The following is a 24,996-nucleotide window of genomic DNA, read 5'->3' as shown; positions in this document are numbered from 1 at the left end:
AAGCTCACTTTGAAAAGAATTAGCTACTGTTAGAAATGTGGTTGCTGCCAAACTTGGTGATATTGGTAACATTGGGAAGCATCCAGCGTCCATCCCTGGACCAGTGTATTGAATAAGCCTCTTTTGGAATTGTTGTTTGTTTTACCATAAAATTTTCATGGGGCAGATTTAATTATCTCAATGTTAACTAAACATTAGTGTTTCTTGTTTATGTTCAATTTTAAACTAACCCAAATTGTAATATGCTCAGCCCCTTTTATTGTAGGTGGAGTTTTAGTTCCTGCAAGACCAGCCATGTGTAACAACTGCCTTGTGGTGGTAGTATTGAAACTTGAAAGCCAAAAAAAAGGTGACATTCCCTTCAATTTTGACCATCCTTGTCTATGAGTTTCCATTTAAGCCGTTGGGATTATCAATGTTGAATTTAAGAGTTTACGCAAGTACATAGTACTGGTTGTTATTTCTTTCTTTTCCCACCCACATTCATAATCAGTTAATTAATCTGGGCAGATAACCAAGAGATCATAATATTAACTAGGGCGTTGTATGTGTTGGTGAAGGCCTTAAATGATAGCAACTTCTTTTTTTGCTTACTTATACACACACTAGACCTCTTGCATTTCAACACACAACCCTTAGCATATTCTCTCAAGTATTAACCTCATCAGTTCATATTTTTCGTGTTTATTTTGAGAACAAATCATCATCCATAACAATGGTTGCTTCTAGTGTTGTATATACCCTTGAATTAGCAGTAGAATTCAAAAGCCCGGCAGACAAGTTTTGGGAAGCTTTGAAAACTTGGTCTTCTATTCTTCCTGAGGTTTTACCAGAGACTTATAAGAGTATTGAAGTAGTTGAAGATGTGGATGGAGAAAAGAATGGATCTGTTACCCTTTGGAAGATGAATCCAAGTAAGACCCCAATTTACGCACAACGTTTTTTTTCCTTTCAAAATTATTGCATGACCTTGCAACAAACAACTACTTTGGTAATGGTCTTGGTGATGTTGTAGTCAGATGACTCAGATCTGCATGGCACATACATTTCGTCACTAATAAGGTTTTTTTTTTTTTTTTTTTTTTTTTTTTTTTTTATTTGTTTGTTTATGTGTAGGTACATTGATTGAAGGGGCTCCTGTTATGATGGAAGAGAAGAAGAAATTAGGAAGTGTGGACGAAGTAACCAAGACAATAACTTACAGTGTTGTTGGTGGTGATTTACTGAAGCTTTACAAAAGTTATGAGCCTAATTTCACACTTATTCCCAAGATTAGTACTAGCGCTAGTGCTGAAAATGAAGGTGATGATATTGATGTTGTTGATGATAAAGTTGAAGAAAAGGATGAAATGGTGGGAGTGGGAGGAGGTACTGTAAAGTGGTCGGTCAAGTATGAGAAAGTGAATGAGATGGTTCCTGAACCTAACATGGTCAAGGCCATGATATTTAAGACTTTACTCATCTTGGATGAGCATGTCCTCTCTAAGCAAAATCAAGTGGTCGAGACAAAAAAAGAAATTGAAATGATAGCTAATTGAAAATTAAAGGATGAGCAGCTTAAATCATGTATCTCATTTATAGCTTAATGAATGTTGTTAATGTTATGTTTTCAACTTACACAATGAGATATAGTATATCTTTCATTTCATGTCCAAAAAAGTGGTTTATGGGTCGTCATATTCCAATAGAAGGGCATCATTTGGATTCTTAATGTCCAAAAAAGTGGTTATGGGATATCCTAACACATATATAAAATGTCTAGATTACCCTTTAACTAAAATAAAAACTTAAAAACCGTAGGTGATTTCACGTCCAGGTTTGGATTAATTCCAACCATAGAATTTTATTTTCATGTAGTTTTACGTCCAGGTTTGGATTAGTTCCAACCGTAGAAGCTCATTTTACGTCCAGGTTTGAATTAGTTCCAACCGTAGAAGCTCATTTTACGTCCAAGTTCCTTTTAATTCCAACCGTAGAATCTGATTTTATGTCTAGTTTTCTTTTAATTCCAACTGTATAAGTGATTTTACGTCTAGGCTTGGATTATTTCCAACCTTAGAAGTGATTTTACGTCCAGGTTTGAATTATTTCCAACCGTAAAAGTTTATTTTACGACCAGTTTTTCTTCCCACAAAAATTTTGTCCCAGAATTCACCAAGTATACAACAAAATTCATTAATTTAATTTTTATCTAATTAAATTAAAATTAACTAAATAAGGGTTGTTTAGTCATTAAAAAATTATTTTAGATAAGGAATTTTTGATATTATTTATGGGTGATCCGTTTTTGTCCTATTAGGTGACGCCCCTCTAATGGTATGTGACGCCCCAATAATAGCCTTTTTATTTTGTTCCCTAATGGCCGATTCGGCCAGTGGTTTCGGTGAGATTTTTTTTTTTTTAAATAAATGAAAATGTACACTCATCAAAAAAAAAATGATAGCAGCAAAAATATAAGATTATTAACAGGGGAAAGTCATTTTTAATAGAGGGAAAGCTGACGGACGTCTAAAATATTTGACTTCAGATCAAATTAGATGGATTTAAAATAATCTTTCTCATTCAAAAATACCATTAGAGTTTAGTTTCTTATTAAAAAAAATACCTTTAATCTTCCCGAACTAAACAGCATCCACATCCCATTTTACCCTAATTTTTTAATTTTTAATTACCTATTAACAAACCTTAAATTACATCCAGATGCTGCTGTTGGAAGAAATTTAGAAGATTGATTATAGTTGATGAATCTTACATAATGGCCACTGTTTTCAAATTAATTAACAGGTATATGGTCGATGGAGTAGATGAGTTGATGAATCATACACTAGGGCTACTGTTTTCAAATTAATTAACAAGCATATAGTCGATGGAGTAGATGAGTGTACCGAGCGCTCTTAGGTTGAAGTGAGATAAGTTTAGTACTGTAAAACATCGGCGCAAGTTATCCAACATCCACCTTGAAACAGAACCTCTGTGATTCAACGAACATGATGACAATCACCGATACCCAAATCCTAACTCATATGGGCTTCAAGTCCTGGACAAGATAGCAGAAGATACAGAGCGTCGGAACCTTTAGCCTTGGGTTCCTGGCTACTGTGAGACCGTCATCAGAAATAATTTTAAGTTCCAAAAACAGTTTTATTTATATGAGAAAGCTCATTACCAAGTCAGCTTTCCTTTCGGTAAAAGTGGCTTTCTCCTTACTAATTATTATGAAATATAATTCTTGCACGTGGCTTTTAACTGGACGTAAAAGTCTTTCCGGTAAATTCCAGCTTTCACGGCCACCGGCTGAATGTATGTACCGGAGTGACGGGGATTACTCACGTACTCTTCACCAAATCCAAGCCGTTAGATGCTCTTACAAAATGCTGAGATCAATGATATCTCAACCGTCTGGAAGTAGGGACTAAAATAAGTAATGATGCACCAGCTGACAAATTAGTTGTTCATAATTTCAGACTGACACAGTTACAGAATTAGATAATCCAACCAGAATTAATAAGCAGCTCTCTCCCCATGGTGAGAAACCCTAGAAATCACAGAAAGGGATATCAGTTTTAGTTCTTTATCTCAGATGTTCTAATTCAGTGTCCCTTCTCGATAAAAACCCTAAAATTGAAACTTCTATCTCCCCTAAATTCAATAACAGGCGAATTAGTTAAATGGTGGAGAGAAGAAAACCGTTGATACTCTCTTCAACAAGATGTCTTGTAGAATCTGTGCTCAACAACTCAGGAACTAGAGAAAATGAAGCTAAATTAAGCTTGAGATTACCTGCTGGTATTCTCCGATTGAATGATTCAAAATCTCATATTACTTCCAAGGAAGAAGAAGAAGAAGAAGAGGAGAAATTGGGGATTGCTTCATTTGATGATTCTGCTGTTGTAGGACTTTCTTCATCTGTTTTGAAAAGACTATCAATAACTTCAGGCTCACTGGTATGCTTTCTATCTCCTTGTTAGCTTAAAACTAATTTCATTAGCTACCTTAAAAATCTTTGTTGAATCATTTTTTTTTTTCGCATTTCGATGAATCATCTGAATTTTTGCTTTATTTGATTCTTAAGGTGTTTATCAGTAATATTGGGACTAAGGTACAGAGAATTGCAAGAGTTATTGTTCTAGATTCTCCAAATGCAGTCTTTGGAAGAGATGATAAAGATATACCACATACGATGGTTGTTTTTCCCACTTATATGTTCTCTTCGAATAACTCACTTCCCTTAGTTGAAGCCACTTATATCTCTCCTCTCTTGGCATTTAACCTTGAAATGCATGTTTCGTGTTTAAAATGCCTTGTTCATGGAGGACAAGAGACTTTAACATCTTTGTTTGAAGAGAAAAAGAAAGATAAGAATGAGAAGAAGAGTGAGTCACCAATAGTAGATGTAGATTTGTCACCTTGCTCTTATTTTCCAAAATATGCCTCACACTTGAGGGCTTCTTTTGTAAAAGTACCAGAATGTGGCAGCATTGAAACGTTAAAGGGAACTTCGTCTATTGAATCTGAGTATCGTCAACGAATGATTGATTCGGAGTTGCACGATTACTTCAAAGTCGATAGATATCTTGGTAGAGGTGACATTTTCCGAATAAACATAAATTGGAATTGCAAGTCAGAAATGTGCACTTCGTGCTGTCAAAGGTCCCCTGAGAATTCCAAGAACAATATAATCTACTTCAAGGTGACTTTTCCAACTTATCTTATTTTAGCTTATACGTGAGGAATCATGTTAACAGGATCTTCAATATTATCTTTTTAGGTCCTGGCTATGGAGCCCCAAGATGAACCAGTTTTGCGTGTCAACCGTGAAAAAACAGCACTCGTGCTTGGAGGAAGTGTGCCATCTGCTCTTCCCCCTGTTTCACTTATTGGTGATCAGAAGGGTTTTGCACCATTACATGGGGATACAGTGAGGAGTTTGGCTTCTATTCTTACACCAGCTTTATGCCCTTCAGCACTTTCTTCAAAATTCAGAGTTGGTGTACTACTATGTGGATTGGCAGGTGAATTCTTTGTTTTCATAAAATTGTGGTAGAGTCCTAGCTGTAAAGCAACTAATTGAGTAAAGTTCATCAAGGGAACCAGTTATTTTGTCTGGGTTTAAGATTCATAGTTCTTCTGTTTGTCTACCTCTTAAAAAATCAAAGTGAACTAAAGCGTTAAACTTTTGATCTGAAATTTGGATAAAGGTTTGACCAGATATATGATTTAAAGGAATGTATCTAATAATTTAAGAGCTGCAAATCCTTGACAAGAGAAGGTGAGCTTTCCATGAGTCAGATTCATGTGCATTGAGTTGAATACGTGTCCGGCTCGAAAACATAAACAACAGCAAAAACAGAACTGCATGAGTCTTACCAACTCTTTTATAATGTAATAAAATGCAAGTTTTTTTTAAATAATTTATATGGAATCTTGAGACTTGAGCTTGCATACCTATCTACAATTATATATGAGAACATTATAGAGTCCGCTGTTCTCTTCAGCTAAATGTTTACGTCTCTTAAGAACCATGGCCCCTGGTAAATTCATTTTATCCGGGATTTCTTGTAGGTTGTGGAAAACGGACTGTTGTTAGGTATGTTGCTCGTTGTCTGGGACTACACGTAGTGGAGTATACCTGTCACGATCTAATGGTCTCAGAAAAAAGGGCATCTGCTGCGCTAGTTCAAACTTTCAACACTGCTGACAGGTAATCTAAAGCATCTGGATTTCGTATATGTAATCTAACTATTGTGCAAATAAATTATTTAAGTTGCTGCGCCATATTTGCTTTGTACATGCCGGTTCCTAATTCATTTAAGTTACTGAGAGGTCGCATATGTATTCGAACTTTTCTTTTTGGTCAACTGTGATGGAAAAGGGAAAAAAAAATCTATTTTACAACCTTCTGTTCTAAATCTTACCTTATTGTGTCCCCTTTTTACCATAAAAAAATTTCGACTTCTTAAAACAACAGGTGCGATACTCTAGGTCTTTTTTAAATTAGATCGGCAACCTGTGACATTTTGATATTATTGTTGATTTGATTGTGATAGATAAGTAGGTCATTAGAGAAAAGAGTTAGAGAGCTGCTGATGACTGGAGACCTGTGGAGTCATTTGATAAAGAACTGAGGAGTAAGTTTAGCCAGGAGAATTGGCAAATTGAGTAGAATACATGTAGAAAATTAATTTCTTTGGTTGTCCTAAAACTTTTGACCACAGCAGAAGTTCTATATTGGAATTCAAATATAAGACACTAGATTTGTTATCAGATTCAATAGGCGGAAAAGAAACTAAGATAGTTGTGGTCTTTGTTGATGACCTTGGAAGCTTTAGAAGAAGTTAATTTTTGCCGTTATGTGACAGTAACAATGCTCACTTCTAACCACTCTCTGATTGTCTCCATATGTGCTTCAACGCTTCGACGAGTAATATAAGATGTGGCTTGGTTACCACCCCGTTAACTTTTTGTCATTTGGTTAGGTAATCTATTAAGGAGCTTATAATAGCTTCCGAAATAGCAATGATGTTATAATCTTATCGACGTACAATTGGTCTGATATTGGTTTCTGGTTGGCCGCCAATCATGAGTTGGCGAATAAATATTGGGAATGTTAAGTCTCCTTGAATCCTTGCTGAAATATCAGACTCCATAAATTGATAGTCAGGGCTAGTGTATAGTGTAAACATTCCAGTTCTGCTCACTGTGTGCACTAACCTCTGTGGTGTCATATGCCTCCATGCGCAATTGTATCCAAGTGCTATGCGACCACTTTAGGTGCATCTGAGCACTTAAATTAACTTGACCATTTAAGGACTAAAAATATAAAATAAGTCAGTTGGGGCATTATAATCAAACTGGAACATGAGATATGCACTTTTAACTTGGTTTCCTGACAAACTGTGTTTGTGGAGGTTATCGTTTTGAAGATGTTGTGCGAACAACAGCTGCCCTCGTAATCATATTTATTATGAATGTGTGATACAGTGAGTAATTAGTAATCACTATAAAAATGTTTAGTGCCTCACAATTGTTTGAATAAGCTCTCTTGGAATTGTTTGAGTTTGAGTAACCACTTCCGTTAATGCATGAGTAGCTGCTTCCATATTTGTGATAGTCTCATAATTAGCTTGATTTCTTGTTGTTTCTTTTCCACTACTGTTTTGATGCTGAAGTATAAATTTAGTACAGGTACGCTCCAACAATACTTCTTCTACGCCATTTTGAGGTTTTCCAAAACTTATCCTCTCATGAGGGTTCATCTACTGATCAACTTGGTGCTACAGCTGAAGTTGCTTCTGTTATTCGGGAATTTACTGAGCCAGTTCCTGATGAGGATTTTGATCGGGGAGAACGAACAAATGATGGTTTTGTAAGATAATTCCTGGTTACTTTACTTTTCCCTGCTTCTGTAGGTCTACGGTTTTTTTTTGTTTTTTATTTTTGTTGGAAATGTTAATTGCTAAACTTGTCAGTTCCTTCTGAAATGGTACACATCTGAGAAGAATTTTTGTGCGTGCATCCAGTGCAGCTTAGGATCTAGCTGCCTGCTACCATTCATGAACTAATAGTCAGAAATCAGATTGATACTATTAGAAACAACTGTTATAGTGAGTTACGGCAAGGGACACGCCAAAGATGGGCAAAATGGAGTAAATACAATTTTGTGTTCTACGCCATAATATCGATTTTTGACCTCTAACGGTGTCAATAGTGTGGCAAAGAAAATAGTAGTTGTAGAGTCTATACTGATATAACAGCCGATTTATATGGGTTGGTTTCATGTTATTCTTATTGTTTTCTCCCTGTCAAACCAGTCTGCGGGGGATGCTGTAAAGATAAGTGGACGGCGGGTGCTGCTAGTTGCAATTGCTGACACCTCTGAAGGTCTACCGGCATCCATTAGGCGTTGCTTCAGCCATGAATTATATATGGGTCCTTTGAGTGAAGAACAGAGAGTTGAAATGCTGACTCAGTCATTGCAAAGCGTATCTAAAGTATGAATTTATTTTATTTTTTATATAAATATTTGATTTTTTTTATGATGGGATTTTATGTTTGTTCCAATACCAGAATGAGACAGACAGCTGATTATGGACATCCAACAGCTGAATCAAGTGTTTTCTGGTTAACGTACAACTTTTCTTTGGAATAATGAAGAGATTTTGCGAAGATTTGGCTGCAAAATTCATTTGGAATTTAGGTCAATAATAGTTTGGTTGGTGTCATCCTATCTTAAATTGGCTCTCAAAAAGCCAAGATAATGGTGACATTAAGATCTTTGAGGTGGAAACGGTTGTACACAAGCCAAGACCTATTGTAGCAAACCATATTTCCGATAAATCTAGTGGTGAATATTAGAAAGCTGCTGAATCCTCCTTACAGTTTTCTTATAAACCTTTTTACAGTTTTGTATTTACCCTGTTTAATAGCTGCTTTTTCTTCCATGCATTTGGATGACTCTAACAAGCTTTGTGTTTGTTCCTTGCAGGTCGATATGGCAGATATTGTAAAAGATATGGTTGGCCAGACGTCTGGTTTCATGCCTAGGGATATAAAGGCTTTAGTTGCTGATGCGGGTGCAAATTTAATACCTAGGCTCACTGATGAAACAATTAAGCAAAAAGAACCAAATGAGAAAAAATCAGTTAAGTTTGATCTGGCACATGATAATGACACATCCAAAGATGCATCTAAGAATCTAGGTAGAGAAGACATAACAAAAGCTTTAGACAGATCAAAGAAAAGAAATGCATCAGCCTTGGGTACCCCGAAGGTGAGATTACTTGAGCCTACTCAAAGGGGTTTGTGCTAGTTTTTTTTTTCCTTTTTTTTTCCTGTGTTAATGTATTGTGGAGGATATAGATTCTGTATCAGTAGTCAAGTTGGTTTTTGTGCAGAATTTTGCTTGATATCATACACATAAGCAGACGTTTGAGTTTTAAACGCTATGCTATAGGTGCCTAACGTCAAATGGGAGGATGTTGGTGGACTGGAGGATGTGAAGAACTCAATACTAGATACTGTTCAGGTATGTTTCTTCTTTATCGAAAGTATACTTCTGTCGTCAATCGAATTTTGTCTCACTGCTATCATATTCTGTAGTCTTAATTTGCCAGTTCAAAGGGACAGCATTGTCTGGAAACTGTCTGTTTTTTACACTTCCCTTACGGTTCTTATTCATATTCTTTGTGAGACAACTCCTACGACCAGTAAAATAACGAAAAGCTCACTCCAACATTGGTATAGCTAAGTATTCGACAATGCTTAGTCATACTAGAAAACTCTCAAAAGAGATCTAAAAAGGAAAAAATGAAAAATATGTTATCCTTGAGTAACTAACCTGGACTTCATGTTTGTTAATGAATCGAAAGCGAGTAGGATATTGTGCCCCTTTGCTTTCAGAAATTCTGAAAATCTCCATATTGAAGGCTCTTTAGAGAAAGATGAATAATGTTCACGTGGTTTGTAACAAAGATGACGCCAGGGCAGGCTCTTTTTCTGATTGGCTTAGCTGAATGACCCTCTCTTGATTAAGTTATAGGAACGGAACATTGTGCCGTGGCACATGTTCTTATTCCTCGCCAACAATAGAAGGCTAAGCTTATTCTGGTTTACACTCTTGTTATTCAAGAAATAGCAAGGAGTGAGACCTGTGTGATGTTTCCTATTGTTCCATGTAAGAAGTAGATGATCTTTTCACTTCTAATAAGATTTGTTCTCCACAAGAATGAAGATATCTAGGGCATGATTCAGTATAATATCACATGGTTTATTATTGAAGGTTATGTAAGGCGCTCTGCCTTTAAATGCTAGACCAAGCTTAATGGCAGCTCTCTTTCAGAAATTCACTGCTGTAGCTTCTATTTTCCGTCGACTTATGCTAAGTTATTGTTTCATATTCCACCTAGGGCAACAACAGTGGTGGTCTTGAAACTTGATTGCTAAGGTGTTTGTATTTGCATCAATATCTGCAGTTACCTCTCTTGCATAAGGATTTATTTTCATCTGGTTTGCGCAAGCGTTCAGGCGTGCTTCTCTATGGTCCTCCTGGGACTGGAAAAGTAAGTTTCTCTATATCCCCATTGTGCATCAGAACTATGAGATTCATTTTTTACTTTCATTGCATGTATCCTGTCCCTGATCTCGGTTGTAACATCTACAGACACTGTTAGCGAAAGCTGTTGCGACGGAATGTTCCTTGAATTTTCTCAGTGTAAAGGGACCTGAGTTGATTAATATGTACATAGGGGAATCAGAGAAAAATATTCGGGACATTTTTCAGAAGGTATTATTAGTTTATTGTTTGTATTGAAGGAATGGATTATCTTGGTCTACAAGTAAAACTCTCAGATCATGCGCTCTCATCCTCCGTAGGCTAGATCTGCACGCCCTTGCGTTATCTTTTTTGACGAACTTGATTCTCTTGCTCCTGCTCGAGGAGCTTCGGGAGATTCCGGTGGTGTTATGGATAGAGTGGTTTCTCAGGTATAATAGGGTTTCAGTTTCTGATCACTGTGCTACTCTTTTGATTGAGTTTCTGGGAGTTTATGTCACCATTGGAGTCTCAGAGTTTGATTGATGCCTCTTGTCTCTTAGATGCTTGCTGAGATCGACGGCCTAAATGACTCCTCTCAGGTTATTTACTTGTATTCACACATTCATACCTCTTTGCTATTTAGTTGTCTAATATCTTTTAAGTCCTCTTCAACCCTGTATTTTCAGGATTTATTTATTATAGGGGCAAGCAACAGGCCAGATCTTATTGATCCTGCACTGCTACGTCCTGGACGGTTTGATAAGCTTCTATATGTCGGAGTAAATTCAGACGCATCTTACCGGGAGAAGTTAGCTTCTAGACTTCACACTTCCATGTTTGTTAGTGACTGACCTTATTAATTATCTCCTCCCTGACATCTTTCCCTCTTATGCAGTGTGCTTGCAGCTCTTACTCGGAAGTTTAAACTGCATGAAAATGTGGATTTGTACTTCATAGCGAAAAAATGTCCGTCAAGTTTCACTGGCGCCGACATGTACGCGTTATGTGCAGATGCTTGGTTTCATGCAGCAAAGCGTAAGGTGTGTTAATGTATTTTTACAAAAAGATTATATTCATTTGTATTATGAAGTCATAATATAAGGAAATAGTGTAGCCATTTTCAAATTTCATGCAAGACTTTCCTGACTGAGCAAGGCACCTCTAAAGAAGTGTCAATGATGTAGCAGGCGTGCTTCTGTTCTTATTAAAAGAAAATGCCAAAAACTATTGTTATGCTTGAAATTGATATTTCTTTCAGCATTTACTCAACTATCTCCACTGATGCCTGACGGCCCATATCCTTTTGTCCATGTAGGTTTCATGTTTGGAGGAGAACGATCAAAGTGACTCCGTTATTGTTGAATTGGATGATTTTATCAAGGTATATACCCGTCTATCACGGGATAAATAAAAAGAATGTTTAAGAATAGTTTCATCCGATGCCTACCAGATAAAAAAGAAAAACTATCTGTAGATATGTATCACCTTTTGCCATTCAGGTTTAACTTGAATTAGTTACAAACACTATATATATATTTGCTGGCACCTAGTTACTAGAAGAAGTTTATTTGATCAGCAACCATTGCAAGGTTTTCAGTGATGTTTTGTTAGAAGATCATATAATTCGTGTGTATACACAATTACACGTTTAGTATTCGGTATTCTATCTTTAATTTACTGTTACTGTGAAACAGAGTCATACCGCCTTACGAAAGGCATTACCCTACTTGGTGTTATGTAAATAAGTTTGGATACATGTGCGGACCATCTTATTGAGGAGATGGTGCAGGCCAAAGATATACTTTTGGTATATATTATCATAATAAGTCATGTAATAAAAAAATAACAAAAGTGACTTTATCTGTTGGCAGGTTTTAGGAGAGCTGTCTCCTTCCCTGTCAGAAGCTGAGCTTAAGAAGTATGAGCGTCTACGGGATCAGTTCGAAGGGGGCAAAAAAGTGAATGTGACTATTTAATTGCATACATGTCTTCTCTTTTACTCTCAATGAGACAAGTCACTTAATTCACTGCTTCTGATTTTCTGCTTTCTATGTTACAGAAACTCATAAGAGGCAATTGTTACGTTATGTGGATTTGTCATTTTTTATTAAATCAAAGCATTGTAGTTTAAAGGGTTCAAGAGAAGTCTGCAACTGCCATTTTCTCTGTAATTCATTAAAACCAACAAATAAATGACTTTTTCCTATGTGGATTTCTCTGAATCTGAGTTTGTCCTTGTTTCTCTGCTTCATGGCTCGTTCAAAAGGAATCCAGTGATTAGCCAGTTAACAAGTGACCAGAGAATTTTAGTGAAGTATCCGCATAGATAAAATTTTAGTGAATTTTAGTGAGAATTTTAGTAAAGAATAAATTGGTAAGGACGAGAATCGGATAAGATATCAGTTCCAAAATGCTGATACTAAACATTTCATGAGATATTTTCTTCGAAAGTCCATGGATAATCGGACATAAGACATTAATGTCTCCCAAAGTGGGGAAATGGAAATTTCTAATACAAAACACCAAGTGGAAATGACTCCCAAAATGAAAAAATGGAAGTTTCAAATGCAGATTAGAAAGTCCATAAATCTTTAGCTTGCTTCTGATTCTGAATCCTGCCTCCCAAAATGAAAAAATGGAAGTTTCAAATGCAGAATAGAAGGACCCTGATTTTGGGCATACCAAAATCTTTTTAGGCATATTGAATAAAGACAAAAAAGGTTGTGAAATAGCAAAATCAGATAACCCCTTAACCCAAATTTTTTTAATGGCAAATCTGCCCTTTACGTATTAGTGTTAGTAATATTGATTAGTGATTAAATATTTTGTTTAGTGATTAAGATAATTTTCAGAATTACAAAGGTTGTTTAGATGATTTTTTGGATCATGGTTCGGCGAAACAGGTTGAGGTTCGGCTCACATCTATGAGCCGAATCTACCAATTGATGAACGGTTCGGCTCACTGAATCTGTTTACTGCATGCGCCGAACCTATAATTTTCAATTCCAACCCTTTTGCTAGACACTAGTTCGGCTTATATGAAAGTTTCATAGTAAGTCGAACAACATCTTGAATAGCGCGGAAAAAAAATAATTACTGGTTCGGCTTATATTTCTAAAATCGTATGAGCCGAACATCAATTTGTTATTTTTTGGGTTAAAATATTGTTATTGGTTCGGCACATATTGAGAATATCGTAATAGCCGAACCTCGTAAATGTGCTAGGTTCGGCACATATTATGATTATCGAATACGCCAAACCCCTATGCATCTCTATCTGTGACTAGGTTCGGCTTGAAATTTCATGAAATTTCATGCCGAACTGTTCATATACACTTACAGGAAGCTTTTGTGAAGAACAGTTCGGCTAAAAACGCAACTCAATTTTGAGCCAAACCCAACACTGTAACCGTCATTTAATCGATGAAAAACAACAAATAGGAGATTGGGTTTGTACAACTTACTTTCTTATCCTCATTTCCGGAGTTGGAGATGCAATTGGTTTAATTTCTGGTTCAATTGGTGGTTGATTTTCAGTTTCTACACCTTCATCTTCAATTGGTTCTTCTTCTTCAATTGATGGATTAGAAGACGATTTGGTTTGCCTAGTCCCTACTTTTCTTTGTACGAGTCATTATGTGGTTGAGTTTAACCTACGATCAAATTTTTACGAATCGACAATTAATCACGATGATGAACTTTTTTTTTCGTAGGAGGAGGAAGAGTTCGACTAGAGGAGGAGGAAGAGGAGATGTTAAGGGAAACTGATTTTTATTTTTTAGAAAACTGATTTTAGATTTTTGTATTAAGGGTATATAGGTAATTGAACTACCCATAAGGTACCCCTTATAAGGTCACTCAAGATGGGACTATTGTTTTGTATGCCTAGAAAGATTTAGGTATGCCCAAAATCAGGGTTCGAATAGAAAGTCCATAAATCTTCAGCTTGCTTCTCATTCTGAATCCTTAACTTTCTCGATTACGTTGTTCCTTGCAACAGTTGCGGGCAGAGCTGGCAATCCGAGCCAAAACCCGCGGGTTGGCCCGTCCGGTCCCGTGCAAACCCGTGCCCGTCCCGGATCGTAACTAAACAAGACGGGCGCGGGTTGTATAATTAGTGGCTTGTGAATAAACGGGTTAACCCGTCCCGTCACGTGCAACCCGCGAGTAACCCGGCTCAGTCCCCACCCACATCCACTTAGGCTGCGTGTCACACAATGACACAATTAGCTGTTACGTGTCATGTTCTTTCTTCCTCATATAAAAACGAAAAAACCCTAGGCCGCCTTCATCTTCTTTCTTCCTCTTTTTTTCTTCTTCCCTGGCCTGTTGAGTCTCCTGACGGACAGAACTTCACAGATTCACAGAACAACAAATCGAAAAATTATTAGATCTAAAGATCAAAGGAAGGTAATCAAATTTTCCTATTTGTTTTCTTCTTTATATAAATTTTTTGATTAGCTTGAATAACAAATTGTTTGAAGTCTTGAAGAGAAAAACAAGAGCGAATTGATTTTCTGGGTTCGTGAAGATCGGAGGAGAAAATTGATTGAATTTGTTTGGTCGTCTGTTCGATTAATAATATGTAAGATGTTTTTTTTTCATTCGATTTGAGTTCAATCTTCAGTTTGACTTGTAATTTGACTTGTTCTTAGTAGATCTAGTTGGTTTGATTAAGGTTTTGAGATGTAATTTGGGTGGATTTGTTTGAATTTCACATGTTTTAGTTTATTGTATGATTGTAATTGGTGATGATTATATATACAAGTTCTGTTTGATTTGGTCATGTTGTTCAGTTTTTAGTTCAGATCCATGATTTACTTGTTCCAGGTATTCGTATTCAACAGTTTTGCTTGTGAAATTGAAATAATAGTAATGGTATGGCTTGGAATTGAATTGAATGAGCAGTTTAGAGTTTGCTTGTGAAATTGGGATGGCCTGAATGTGGCCGGAAATAGCCCAGAAATCGGTTTTTGGCGAGTTGACTCAACAAAAACCAGTTAACCCGTGAGCACCCGTGAACCCGCGAGTTTTACCCGGGACGGGCGCAGGTGGGATAAATGACCACCCGTGAAGAATTTCAACCCGCGAGCTCAGGCTTGTATTAACCCGTAACCCGCGGGTTGGTCACAAGCCAGACCCGTCCCGCCCGTTTGCCAGCTCTAGTTGCGGGCTCAAACCCACTATGGCCAATGCTAAATCACCATGTTGCAAATAAGAACAGACCCTCTTTAGACAGAAAACAGCCCTTCTTTAGACAGAAAACATCCCCTGCTCGTCCAAACTTCGTTATCAATATCCAATCTGTTGGGATATATGTTTTAAAATAATTATTTTGTACATTTATATCAACAATTCGAGCTTGGCCTAGTGGTTCAGCATTTTGGGCCCGGAGGGATAGGTCTCAGGATCGAATCCCTCCCCCTACTGATGGGTGTATATATATAAATAATATATATAACATTAGTCCGGAAGCGGGGGTTTTAATTACAGATTAAATAATATTTATTCTGGCATAAATTACTTGACTGTTTTTGGACTGTTACACAGGATTTTATGGAGACAATTAAAACCAAAATTTATTCTCATTAATTTTGTCTTAATTGCGAAGGCTATAATAAGCCAGTTTTGAGAAACAGAAAAGTAAGAGTTTTTCAATATACTGTTTTTGTGAATCAAGAGACCAAGTTTTTTCTGAGCAAGATTAAAAGAGTGAAAGTGATCGATTTCTCACTGTGTGCGTGAGAGATCGACGAGAGTTTTTCTCGGCTGTTTTATCCTGGGGACGTTGTGACAAAGAAAGACTGCTTGCACAAAACTCAAGGCAGAGCCACGAAACGTCTTAAAGAGAGCGACCTGGTCGTGACTCAGCCGCAATCCAGTTTTTGTGCTTAATCTTTGTTTTGCAGGAGTGAAATCAACAATAGTTCTAACACAATCTTTCGTTAGCTCACCAACCGATGTAATGATATGAAATCAGCAATAGTTCTAGAGTATAATAAACCTTTGTTTTGACGGTGTTTCAAATGAACCATCATATCTGACAAAGTAAAAATTTCTGAACACAACAGTACTCAGATATATGCATATATCCATGGTAATTAAAGACTCAGTAATATCTATTTCGCTGGAATACCTAAGAAAAAAGTCAATGCTATGAAACATCTATGTAGATTAGTCGTCTTTACGTTGTACAAATAGACCAGTCTCTGCTAGCTGCAAGTTCAGACAGCACAAATGTTGTGACATAACAAACTACTGACTATTTTTTTGAAATTGAACTAGACTATGCCATGGATCAACTAGTATATGTTTAGACATGGATCTCCTGCAAAAAGCTCAGGAGATAAGGATACTATGCATAACTCTTCTCCAGTGCACCTCTGAGATAAAATTCTAACTGGTAAGAGAAAGTGAATGCTTTCATGCTAGTCAATCTTTTGTCCACAACTCTGTAAGCCTGAAAGTAAGTTGCTTGAATTGGGAATGAGTTTTCGTGTACTTTATTTATGGAACCGATATAATTGTGAAATGCAAGAACATCCTAAGCAAAGTGTTTAAATATGTACCTTTTCAAAAGCATTGTACCATTTGTGAACATGGTGGCTCCTTTTCTAAAGATTGCTCGGCCCTTGCGGAGTTCCAAAGCAAGCAAACATTATCAATGAAAGTTTCTACCCTGGGGCACACCTAATGAACTTTGGGTCTAATTGAAGTATCATCTTTCTCTGAAACCTTCCTTTGATGGTTTGCCACCATTGGTTTTCATTCAAAAACATCGACACAAACCCCTTTAATCATTCTCTCGACAATAGATATCCCATTTGAATTACGTCCCTATTCTTCAAAAATTATCAGTAATATAATATTACATAGCCGATTCACATTTTACTTCGGCACTTGTTCTTGTTATGTAGACCAGCATTACTACAGTTACCAGAAGTATCAGAGGTTTTATATGCTGGAAGAATTGCATGCACACCTTAATGGTAAGAGAGACATCACTGGTTATCCTCAGAGAATGTATTCTGCTACTGGAAAGCTTAACATTTCTACCTTTTCTTTTCTCTTCTTCTTCCAGTAGCATGAAACGAGAAGGTATGTTCATGATGTTTGGAAACCAGAATAAAAAACCATCAAAGAAGAGATAGGAAAATATTAAGCTGGAGAAATGACCCGCAATCTGCTAATCAAGCTGGAGAAACCTATACACCAATTTTGATGCAAACAACTCATAATAGCTAATATAAGAAATTGACGTCTATGTATACACTCTACCATGTACATCAAAATCTCTAACAACAGGGCATTACACGTCATGCCGCTCAGCCGTTAAATTTTCGATATTATGAGAATTGTTGGTGCTCAGTTAATATATAATGTAGGCTGTGTTTAATTTAGATAATTAAAGAAGACCAAAATTTGATTGCTCTACTTACAGTTTTCTTGGGACCCCAATCTCACCCAAAAAAATACCCACAGAACTTGAATCAGGCAATTAGTGGAGCATGGTTGGGTAGTAAACATCTGTTTCTGCACTAAAGAGGTTCATTAGAGTATGAAGTAAATACAGAGAAGAGGAGACTGACGTCTTTCAATAGCTTCACCATCACCACCAAAACCATATTTAGACGACGGAGTGAGGAAAGCTATCGTTTCTGAATACATTGGATTCTCCTTGCTGCTTGCAAGCGTGGAGGAGCATATAAAATGATAGCAAACATGGAGAGAACGATAAACACGACTCTTTGTAGTTAAAGAAATTCAAAAGAAAAGATGATCACAAGAGTCAATGACAAAATCCAAATTTCTATATCAGAATTATATTGCTCGAGAACGGCTAACAAGTCCTATTACATTGTACAGTATATGCCAAAAAAATTGACAAAAACATAGAAACTGCAGAATAACACTTACCTTATTTTATATTTCCCAACTTTCTCATTGTTTATGATTCCCTAAAAGTTGCAGACCCATATCAGCCATCACAAAAAGAAAAACTAGCACATGCCCACATTATCCAATTGAGGCCTCTTCCTCGTGCTTCTACGGACGCTTCTATTTTTCTTTCTCCCCACATAGGTACCCGAGTTGAGTGGAACCAGGCTTTCAACATAATTTTCTACTTCGTTCAGTTCTGTTAATTTGCGTAGTTTTTTAATACTTCCATGCTTCGGGTCATATAATAGTAAATCACCATAATTTCTTAATAAAGCTTCACCATTCTTGAAAGACCACATCAACCTCATAAAATTATCAATCTCAGCCCAGTTTTGGATCACAGAAAAGTGTACTATCCAAGATTCCCGAACTCCATAATCCCGCATCACCCACACATCGAAATGAGATTTAACGTCATTAAAAGCAATGACACATAGACACCCTTCAAACACTCCCACACTCCTAAAATCCTGCTTATTTTCCGAACAAACTCTTGGTAGTTCAATTTCTTTAAAGCTCTCTTTGGTGACATCCAAAGAGACTATAGCCTTGGAACTGTCTTTGGCACTTTTTACACCTAACCAATGCAGAGCTCTATTAACAAGCACCCCAGGTTCTCTAGGAAAAGGGAACCTATAAGGAATACTTTGAATGCTTCTCCATGAATTTGTTGCCAGCGAATATACATCAACTGGAGAATTTTCCTCCTTATCCTCGAAGAATACAACTTTGATCAACTTATAATCGTCAGTTAAATAATCATAGCCTAATGCATAAAGGTCGGTAACATCGTTCGACAAATCATTAGGTGATTTAGGTATTTCCTTATACTCTGTAGTGGCTGGATTCCAAAGACATAAGAATTCCCTATCATCCTCATTACACCATAAACAAACCAAGCCATTAACTGAACCTCCCAATTCAATTCCAAAACCTTGAGATTTGAATGGGTAATCCATTGCAACAGGATCATATGCAATTCTTTTGGCTTTTGACGATTCCAACAATGATGATAATGAATCATAACTTATAGAGTGAAGTAAGTAAGATTTCCTCCAGTAATTTCTAAGCATGATCCTGTAGTGATTCTTTTGAATAGTATGACTAAGGTGAAATTTGACAAAGTTAGGGTTTGATATTAAGACAAGCCAAGATTTGCAAACGCACTTACATATGAACGTAGTTTCGACTGGTACCCGCACAAGGATTTCAAGGTACACCTCTTCGGGAATGCTTGACATGGCAGATGGTTCTTTTCTCTTTCTTCTGCTTCCAGTTTATTGAAGGAAGAATTGATTCGAGAAATCGAGAAGAAAATGGACTTATAACCGGTTAACGAATTACAAATAGGGTAACAAAGCCCGCATTTACGGGCTGGCACGGTCAATTTGTGGCCCCAAGATTGTACGAGTCACTGTAGGGCCGTTTATAATACCCGAAAATATATGTGAAAACTACATGGAGACCCATTCTCCCAGACTTTTCTACTATGAAATCCATGCTCAGAAAAACACAGGCGCGCACCCATTTTCTGGAAGAAAATTATTCTCAAACCCATAATTTCTGAAATTATGTTTCGGTCTTTTTTTTTTCTTCTTCTTCTTCTCAGATTCGTATCTCCCTACAGCTTTCTTTCCTATCTATCGACGGAGTCCAAAATCTCGATTGAGATTAGAAATTGCAGCAACCAAGTTGGGTCCGTTTGTCAACTGGATTGGGTGTATTCAAGGGTTCGTTTGTGATTCGAATCATCTACGGTTGAGGTAATGTTTGAGAGGAAGAAGTTAGGCTCTGATCTGTTGGGTTCCTATTCTTCATTTTACTGTTGTTTTCTCTTTGTAGATTCATAAGAGAAGCCCTAACTTCAACAACTAAAGAGGAAGAAAAGATGAAACCCTAGCTTCTATATTCAATTGGGTTCCTATTCTTCCTTCACGAAGTCAATTTTCATCTGTTCTGTCGATTCAGGTCTAGTATTTCCTCAATTCGAAAGATTTGGATTTTTCCATGTTTAAGAAAGATAACTGAATTTTAATTGAATTTCCACTTTTAATTTTTTTTTTGTTCGAATTTCATGGCTTGTATGTATTCTTTTTTCCAGGGGTGTACTCGTGACATTTGTTTTTTAAGTTTAGTCTAATACATCTCCTGCAGTGATCTATTTTCAAATGTTATTGTTCTGAATGTGTTGTATCTGGATGCTCACCTCGTTCCTCGTTTCTTTTTATGCTTTCTATATAGATCAGAATCTTAGTACTGGAATTGGTTTAATTTTTCTTGCTAATGCAGGGTACTTCTGGGGTTCCGAAACCATCCCCGATCACAACATTAGATGCTCAACAGGCTGAAGCTAAATGCTCTTCTTGCAAGAATCATATGCGCTAGAGAGATTTGGTCAAGGCTAAACAACAAGAACATAACCAGCTGCAGCTGCTTGACCGCACCGTTTCCTTACTAGTTTGTTGTGCGTTTGTGGGATGAGTACAAGGGTTGTTTGCAGCGGATGTGGCGTTAATTAGAAGCCAGTAGGGTGAGCTAACTTGGGTACCAATTTGTTTCAGCATCGGATAGAGTTTGGGTCCTTGAAAATACCTAAGAAAGAGTGTAGTTGCCGTCAGTTTTATGAGATGAATGGCTGCAGATTGGTGGTGTTTAGTGTTGCATAACTTGTTATGCAGCTATGAAAATGGATGCATAACCTGTTATGCATCTACAAAATTTGTTGCATAACTTGTTATGCAGTCCAGAAAACGGTTGCATAGCACGTTATGCATCAACTTTTTCGTCACTATTGAAACCAACAAAAACGAAGACCGCACAACTTGTCATACATCTACAATAATATCTGCATAACATGTTATGCAGTCGTGAAAATTGGTGCATAACCTGTTATGCATCCGAAAATATGGCTGCATAATGCATTATGCATCGAGAAATTTGTTGCACAATCTTTTATGCATCGAGAAAATAGATGCATAACCTGTTATGCATCCGAAAATATGTTTGCATAATGCATTATGCATCAATTTTTTGTGTACGCACTAAAATCAACCAAAACAATGGTTACATAACTTGTTATAGATGCATAACTTTGTTATGCAGTCGAGAAAATGGTTGCATAATTCGTTATGCGTCTGCAGAATGTGTTATGCATCTTTTTTGGTGGCTGCATAATGGTTATGTAGTCAGTTTTCGAAATTTTGCCTAAAATGATGATCACCTCCGATTTTTTCGTGAAAAAAAAAATTTAATATTGTTGTTTGTACTCGTTGCGTAGCTCTCTTAAAAAGATTTCCAACGATATAAGATTTGTAAAATTCCAAGGCACGGATTTTTAGATATGTTATATCCAAGTTGCGTTGCCAATTATACCCCTGATGCATAACCCGTCATGCGGATGCATAATCCGTCATGCATACATTTTTAATAATTTCATATAATTATGGGTGTCACGGTACCTAAAATTAATTGTGGGCCTGAGAATGAGAATTTTTTTTTTTTTGGGTCTCCCCCTAATTTCCCCAAAATATATACTTTGCCCGTATGTACTCGCCTGATCCCGTGTGTCCCTGTAGGACCTCAAAGCCTATAACAGGTCGTTATGGACCGCCTGGCCTGGTATGAGTAGCTTAAGCTTTTAGATGGGTGAATATGTGCTTTCCTAAAATTTAATAGCCTAGTCTTGCCTGAGATAGGCGCATAGTTTTAGTTTTATAATGAGGTAGATTGTTATGTTATTTTGTTTATATTGTGGATTAAAAAAATTATTTTCATTTATGTTCTACGGTTAAAAGTTTAACTAAGTATTTAAGATTGTTTTTATACAAAAGGTCTTACCATGGCTGGACTGGATTGGCTGATAAAATACGTTTTGGAAAACTTTGGACCCCAAAATAAATATTTTTACAAAAGTATGACTGGTTCGACGGATTTTTGGGTAGCTGAATATGAGGCATGTCAGGCCTGACATGACTTAGGAAACGAGCCAGGCAGCCCGACCTGACTTAACTTACACCTCGACCGGTAAGACTGGTGTCTGAAAAGTTGTTTTGGGATGTTTGTTTCTTCTCAAGGAATCACACTCCACGAGTAATAAAACAGGGTTATATATCGAGTAGTAAAATGAATAATCCCTTTTATCCTAGTATTTTTTATCATGGCTAAATTATTCTCGATTAATTTGTATTAATGAACTTGGTTAGTTTATCAAATTCATTGGTAGTGATTAAACTTGATCAGCGAGTTTGATTTAACTTTTAGAATTAATGAAGGATGTGCACCCTCCTTCAGTTTTTCAGTTTCAGGCATCCTACGGCTAGGTCGTCTTTTAAACATCATGTCCATAACCACCTATACGGCTAGGATTTTATCAATTATTGGTCTTAGAAATCCTAAAAACCCAAATACGACTAAAAATTTTGACTACGACTTAGTCGTAGTTAAGACTTATGGCTAGTAAGATTGACTTAACCGTAAAGGTTTGTACTCGATAGTAAGAGAACACAAGCTTATACTTATTTTTAGTATAAAATTCCAGTTTGGAAACTCTTATTTTCGATTTTTTATATCTACGGATGGTAAGCATCGTTCACGTCCAGGAATGTTTTTCAAAAAATAATAAAATTGTTTGTTACTGCAAGGTATGTGACGAAAAATCCTAGTTGTATAAATTTTTCATCCTAAGGTTACGGCTAATAGTTTATCATTTACTAGCTGTGGGTATTGGAAAATAAGCTTAAAGCTAAGAAATCGTTATTCGACCTAGTCGTTAGTGGTTCCTGAAATAAAAAAATAAAAAAGCTGGGAAGAAGAAGAATTGTAATACCATGATTCGCCAGGTAGGTTCATAGAATGGGATGTAGATAATGGTTTGTCTTTCCATAACATCGAAGGTTGATAGATACACTGGACTAAGTTACCAGAAAAACTTCTCAGTTAGGCGTGCTCGGTCAGGAGTAGGAAGTTGATGTTAGATGACCACAACGGTGCCCATTAAGAACCTCACATTTTCGGATGACTGTAATTGCTAAGTGAGGACATTATTAGTACAGAGACGGATCATTACAAATAGTATTGGAGCCAACGACAAGTCACCTATTGAGGATGGAGAGTATAATAACGGGTTATGTCAAGTACGGTCTCATGGGTCGCATGGAATGTTAGAAAATTGGGCTTGAATGTACTCTGGAGCCGAGGACAGCTCCAGTTATTGTAATACCCCGATTCGGCAGGTAGGGTTCGCCGAATTGAATGTAAGAAATAGTTTGTCCCTTCATAACACCAGGATTTTTCAACACATTTGACAAAAAGCTTTGTTATTAAGCATGTTCGGGCGTGAGTGATCCTGGGATAGATGACCTCTCGGAAAGATGTTGATGATTTCTAAGAGTGATGTCATTTAAAAAACCCCACAATGTCGGAAGACGGTAGTGACTAAGTGGGGATGATATCGATGAAGGGTCGGGTCATTACAAGAATACGACTAGGGTTCGAATAGATTAGGTCTTGATTTTTGGCTTTTCGTTTAGGAATAAGTTTTAAGGGAAAAGGGTATTATGGTAAAATTTTAATTTAAAAAACAACTTAGATATTTTTTATATATTATGACACCCCTTAGATACATTTTAGACAACACAATCCATATGGATCCCTTCAAGAAAAACCAACAGCCCCATAAACAACTTTCAGTGTCTATGACTTTTTTATGCATCTTTTCGTTTTTGTTTGTCATTTTTTTCTTTGCGACTTAGTTTTGGAAATTAGGCATTTGATATCTAGTTGTTTCCACAACTATGGTAAAATATAAACTACACACGAAAATGCATTGTTTAGTGAGATGAAGGTATGGTGCAAGGGTCTTGGTGATGCCATGGTAAAATTGACAAATAATTAACTTTCAAATAACCAATTTTGTTTCATTTTGAATGTATTTGGTAGACTGGATATGTCTAACCAACAAAATTAAAATCTAAACGATGATTATACGAAAATTTCCTTTTGAATTTTTTAATTTATTGATATATTGCTAAGAGATATTTCTGATATGAAAAAAATGTACTGAACTGAAACAATAGACACAAGGGTGAGAGGATCTTTCGTCTAATCCTTTTGTGAAACTAGGTGACAATGTTTATTAGGGTTTGTTTGTTTTTAGGGTTTGTTTATTTTCATGTTTATTAGCATGAATGGAAATAACACATACCATATTGGGACTAGTTTCAACTAGAACAACCAACATGGTATTTTTATAAACGTCTAATAAATTAGGGAAAAGAGTAATGTACCATTGATATAATTTTATTAAACTTTACAATCGAATTACGTTACTGCTAATATCAGAATAGCTTGGAATCAAACAATTCAAATTACATATAGTCCATTCCAAAAGTCATATATGACCAGAACAAATTATATTGATCTACATTATTATATTACTCAAAATAATACTAAATTCAAGAAATCCTTGGATAACAATTGAGATATGCCTGGAGACTTCTCATTATTTTTTGGGATTCTCAAACTCAATCTTTGATTTTCCTATCAACAACAAATGAATAATCCTTCACTGTATTGTTTGCCTCTTTTTTTTGTACCATCATAAAAATATCAAGAGAAGCTGCACAATAACTACAAAACTCACCAAACATTTGTTAAAATCTAAATATAAACATTAAGTCTAAGCAGTTAATCTCATTCTCTATAATTAAAATTCTTTCTGAAACCACGACTTACAACTATATCTTTTAAATTTTGTGAAAAAACAATTCAGTTATGGTTGCTTTACCAAAGAAGGTAGTCAAATACAGTGAAGGGATTCACATATTCTAGATAACTGACCAACATGAAATCAAAAACCGGTACCTCTAAATAATTGTCAAATTAGAATTAACAAATTCACTCTTTACATATAAACATACCACCAAATTTGGAATTTCTCATGATTCATTCACTAAACAAACCCCATATTTCGCAGTTTAATGATAACCATACTAAAATTGATGGATTCAGATCAATCAAATGGT

The 24,996-nt window shown here is 36.3% G+C and overlaps 3 protein-coding genes across 4 annotated transcripts; 2 read left to right on the top strand and 1 right to left on the bottom strand.

The window, feature by feature from the left end:
- The first annotated feature begins 612 nt into the window (after positions 1 to 612).
- On the top strand, positions 613 to 1,659 carry LOC113293375 (MLP-like protein 423). The gene is made up of 2 exons (XM_026542031.1): positions 613 to 914; positions 1,117 to 1,659. The coding sequence occupies exons 1-2, from the start codon at positions 716 to 718 to the stop codon at positions 1,536 to 1,538; spliced, it is 621 nt and encodes a 206-aa protein (XP_026397816.1). The 5' UTR covers positions 613 to 715; the 3' UTR covers positions 1,539 to 1,659.
- Positions 1,660 to 3,465: 1,806 nt separating this feature from the next.
- Positions 3,466 to 12,239, top strand: LOC113299617 (peroxisome biogenesis protein 6-like). 2 transcript variants are annotated; one of them, XR_003335137.1, is made up of 16 exons: positions 3,466 to 3,944; positions 4,073 to 4,690; positions 4,769 to 5,012; positions 5,563 to 5,701; positions 7,186 to 7,366; positions 7,812 to 7,991; positions 8,486 to 8,770; positions 8,954 to 9,025; positions 9,972 to 10,058; positions 10,160 to 10,282; positions 10,372 to 10,482; positions 10,594 to 10,632; positions 10,736 to 10,841; positions 10,929 to 11,073; positions 11,349 to 11,414; positions 11,905 to 12,239. XR_003335137.1 is itself a non-coding variant. In XM_026548680.1 (16 exons), exons 1-16 carry the CDS (start codon positions 3,669 to 3,671, stop codon positions 12,007 to 12,009), a joined length of 2,793 nt encoding a protein of 930 aa, XP_026404465.1. In that variant the 5' UTR covers positions 3,466 to 3,668; the 3' UTR covers positions 12,010 to 12,239. The 2 variants fall into 2 exon arrangements, 1 of the variants encoding a protein (XP_026404465.1); XM_026548680.1 differs by having other exon boundaries at positions 10,720 to 10,841.
- Positions 12,240 to 17,822: 5,583 nt separating this feature from the next.
- On the bottom strand, positions 17,823 to 19,268 carry LOC113299616 (F-box protein CPR1-like). Its single transcript, XM_026548679.1, has one exon. It carries the CDS (start codon positions 19,213 to 19,215, stop codon positions 18,034 to 18,036), a length of 1,182 nt encoding a protein of 393 aa, XP_026404464.1. The 5' UTR covers positions 19,216 to 19,268; the 3' UTR covers positions 17,823 to 18,033.
- Between the last annotated feature and the right edge of the window lie 5,728 nt (positions 19,269 to 24,996).

The sequence above is a fragment of the Papaver somniferum genome, chromosome 7 (genome assembly GCF_003573695.1).
Source record: "Papaver somniferum cultivar HN1 chromosome 7, ASM357369v1, whole genome shotgun sequence".
Taxonomy (NCBI): domain Eukaryota; kingdom Viridiplantae; phylum Streptophyta; class Magnoliopsida; order Ranunculales; family Papaveraceae; genus Papaver; species Papaver somniferum.
The sequence above is the reverse complement of the archived record's forward strand: the minus strand, read 5'-3'. Positions and strand labels throughout refer to the sequence as shown.

Excerpts from the sequence above, each read along its gene's own strand:
- LOC113299617 (XM_026548680.1), top strand. The coding sequence starts at position 3,669 with ATGGTGGAGAGAAGAAAACCGTTGATACTCTCTTCAACAAGATGTCTT. Across the intron at positions 5,013-5,562 it reads ACTACTATGTGGATTGGCAG|GTTGTGGAAAACGGACTGTT; the intron begins GTGAATTCTTTG and ends GATTTCTTGTAG. Across the intron at positions 11,074-11,348 it reads TTCATGCAGCAAAGCGTAAG|GTTTCATGTTTGGAGGAGAA; the intron begins GTGTGTTAATGT and ends TTGTCCATGTAG.
- LOC113299616 (XM_026548679.1), bottom strand. The coding sequence starts at position 19,215 with ATGTCAAGCATTCCCGAAGAGGTGTACCTTGAAATCCTTGTGCGGGTA.
- LOC113293375 (XM_026542031.1), top strand. The coding sequence starts at position 716 with ATGGTTGCTTCTAGTGTTGTATATACCCTTGAATTAGCAGTAGAATTC. Across the intron at positions 915-1,116 it reads CCTTTGGAAGATGAATCCAA|GTACATTGATTGAAGGGGCT; the intron begins GTAAGACCCCAA and ends GTTTATGTGTAG.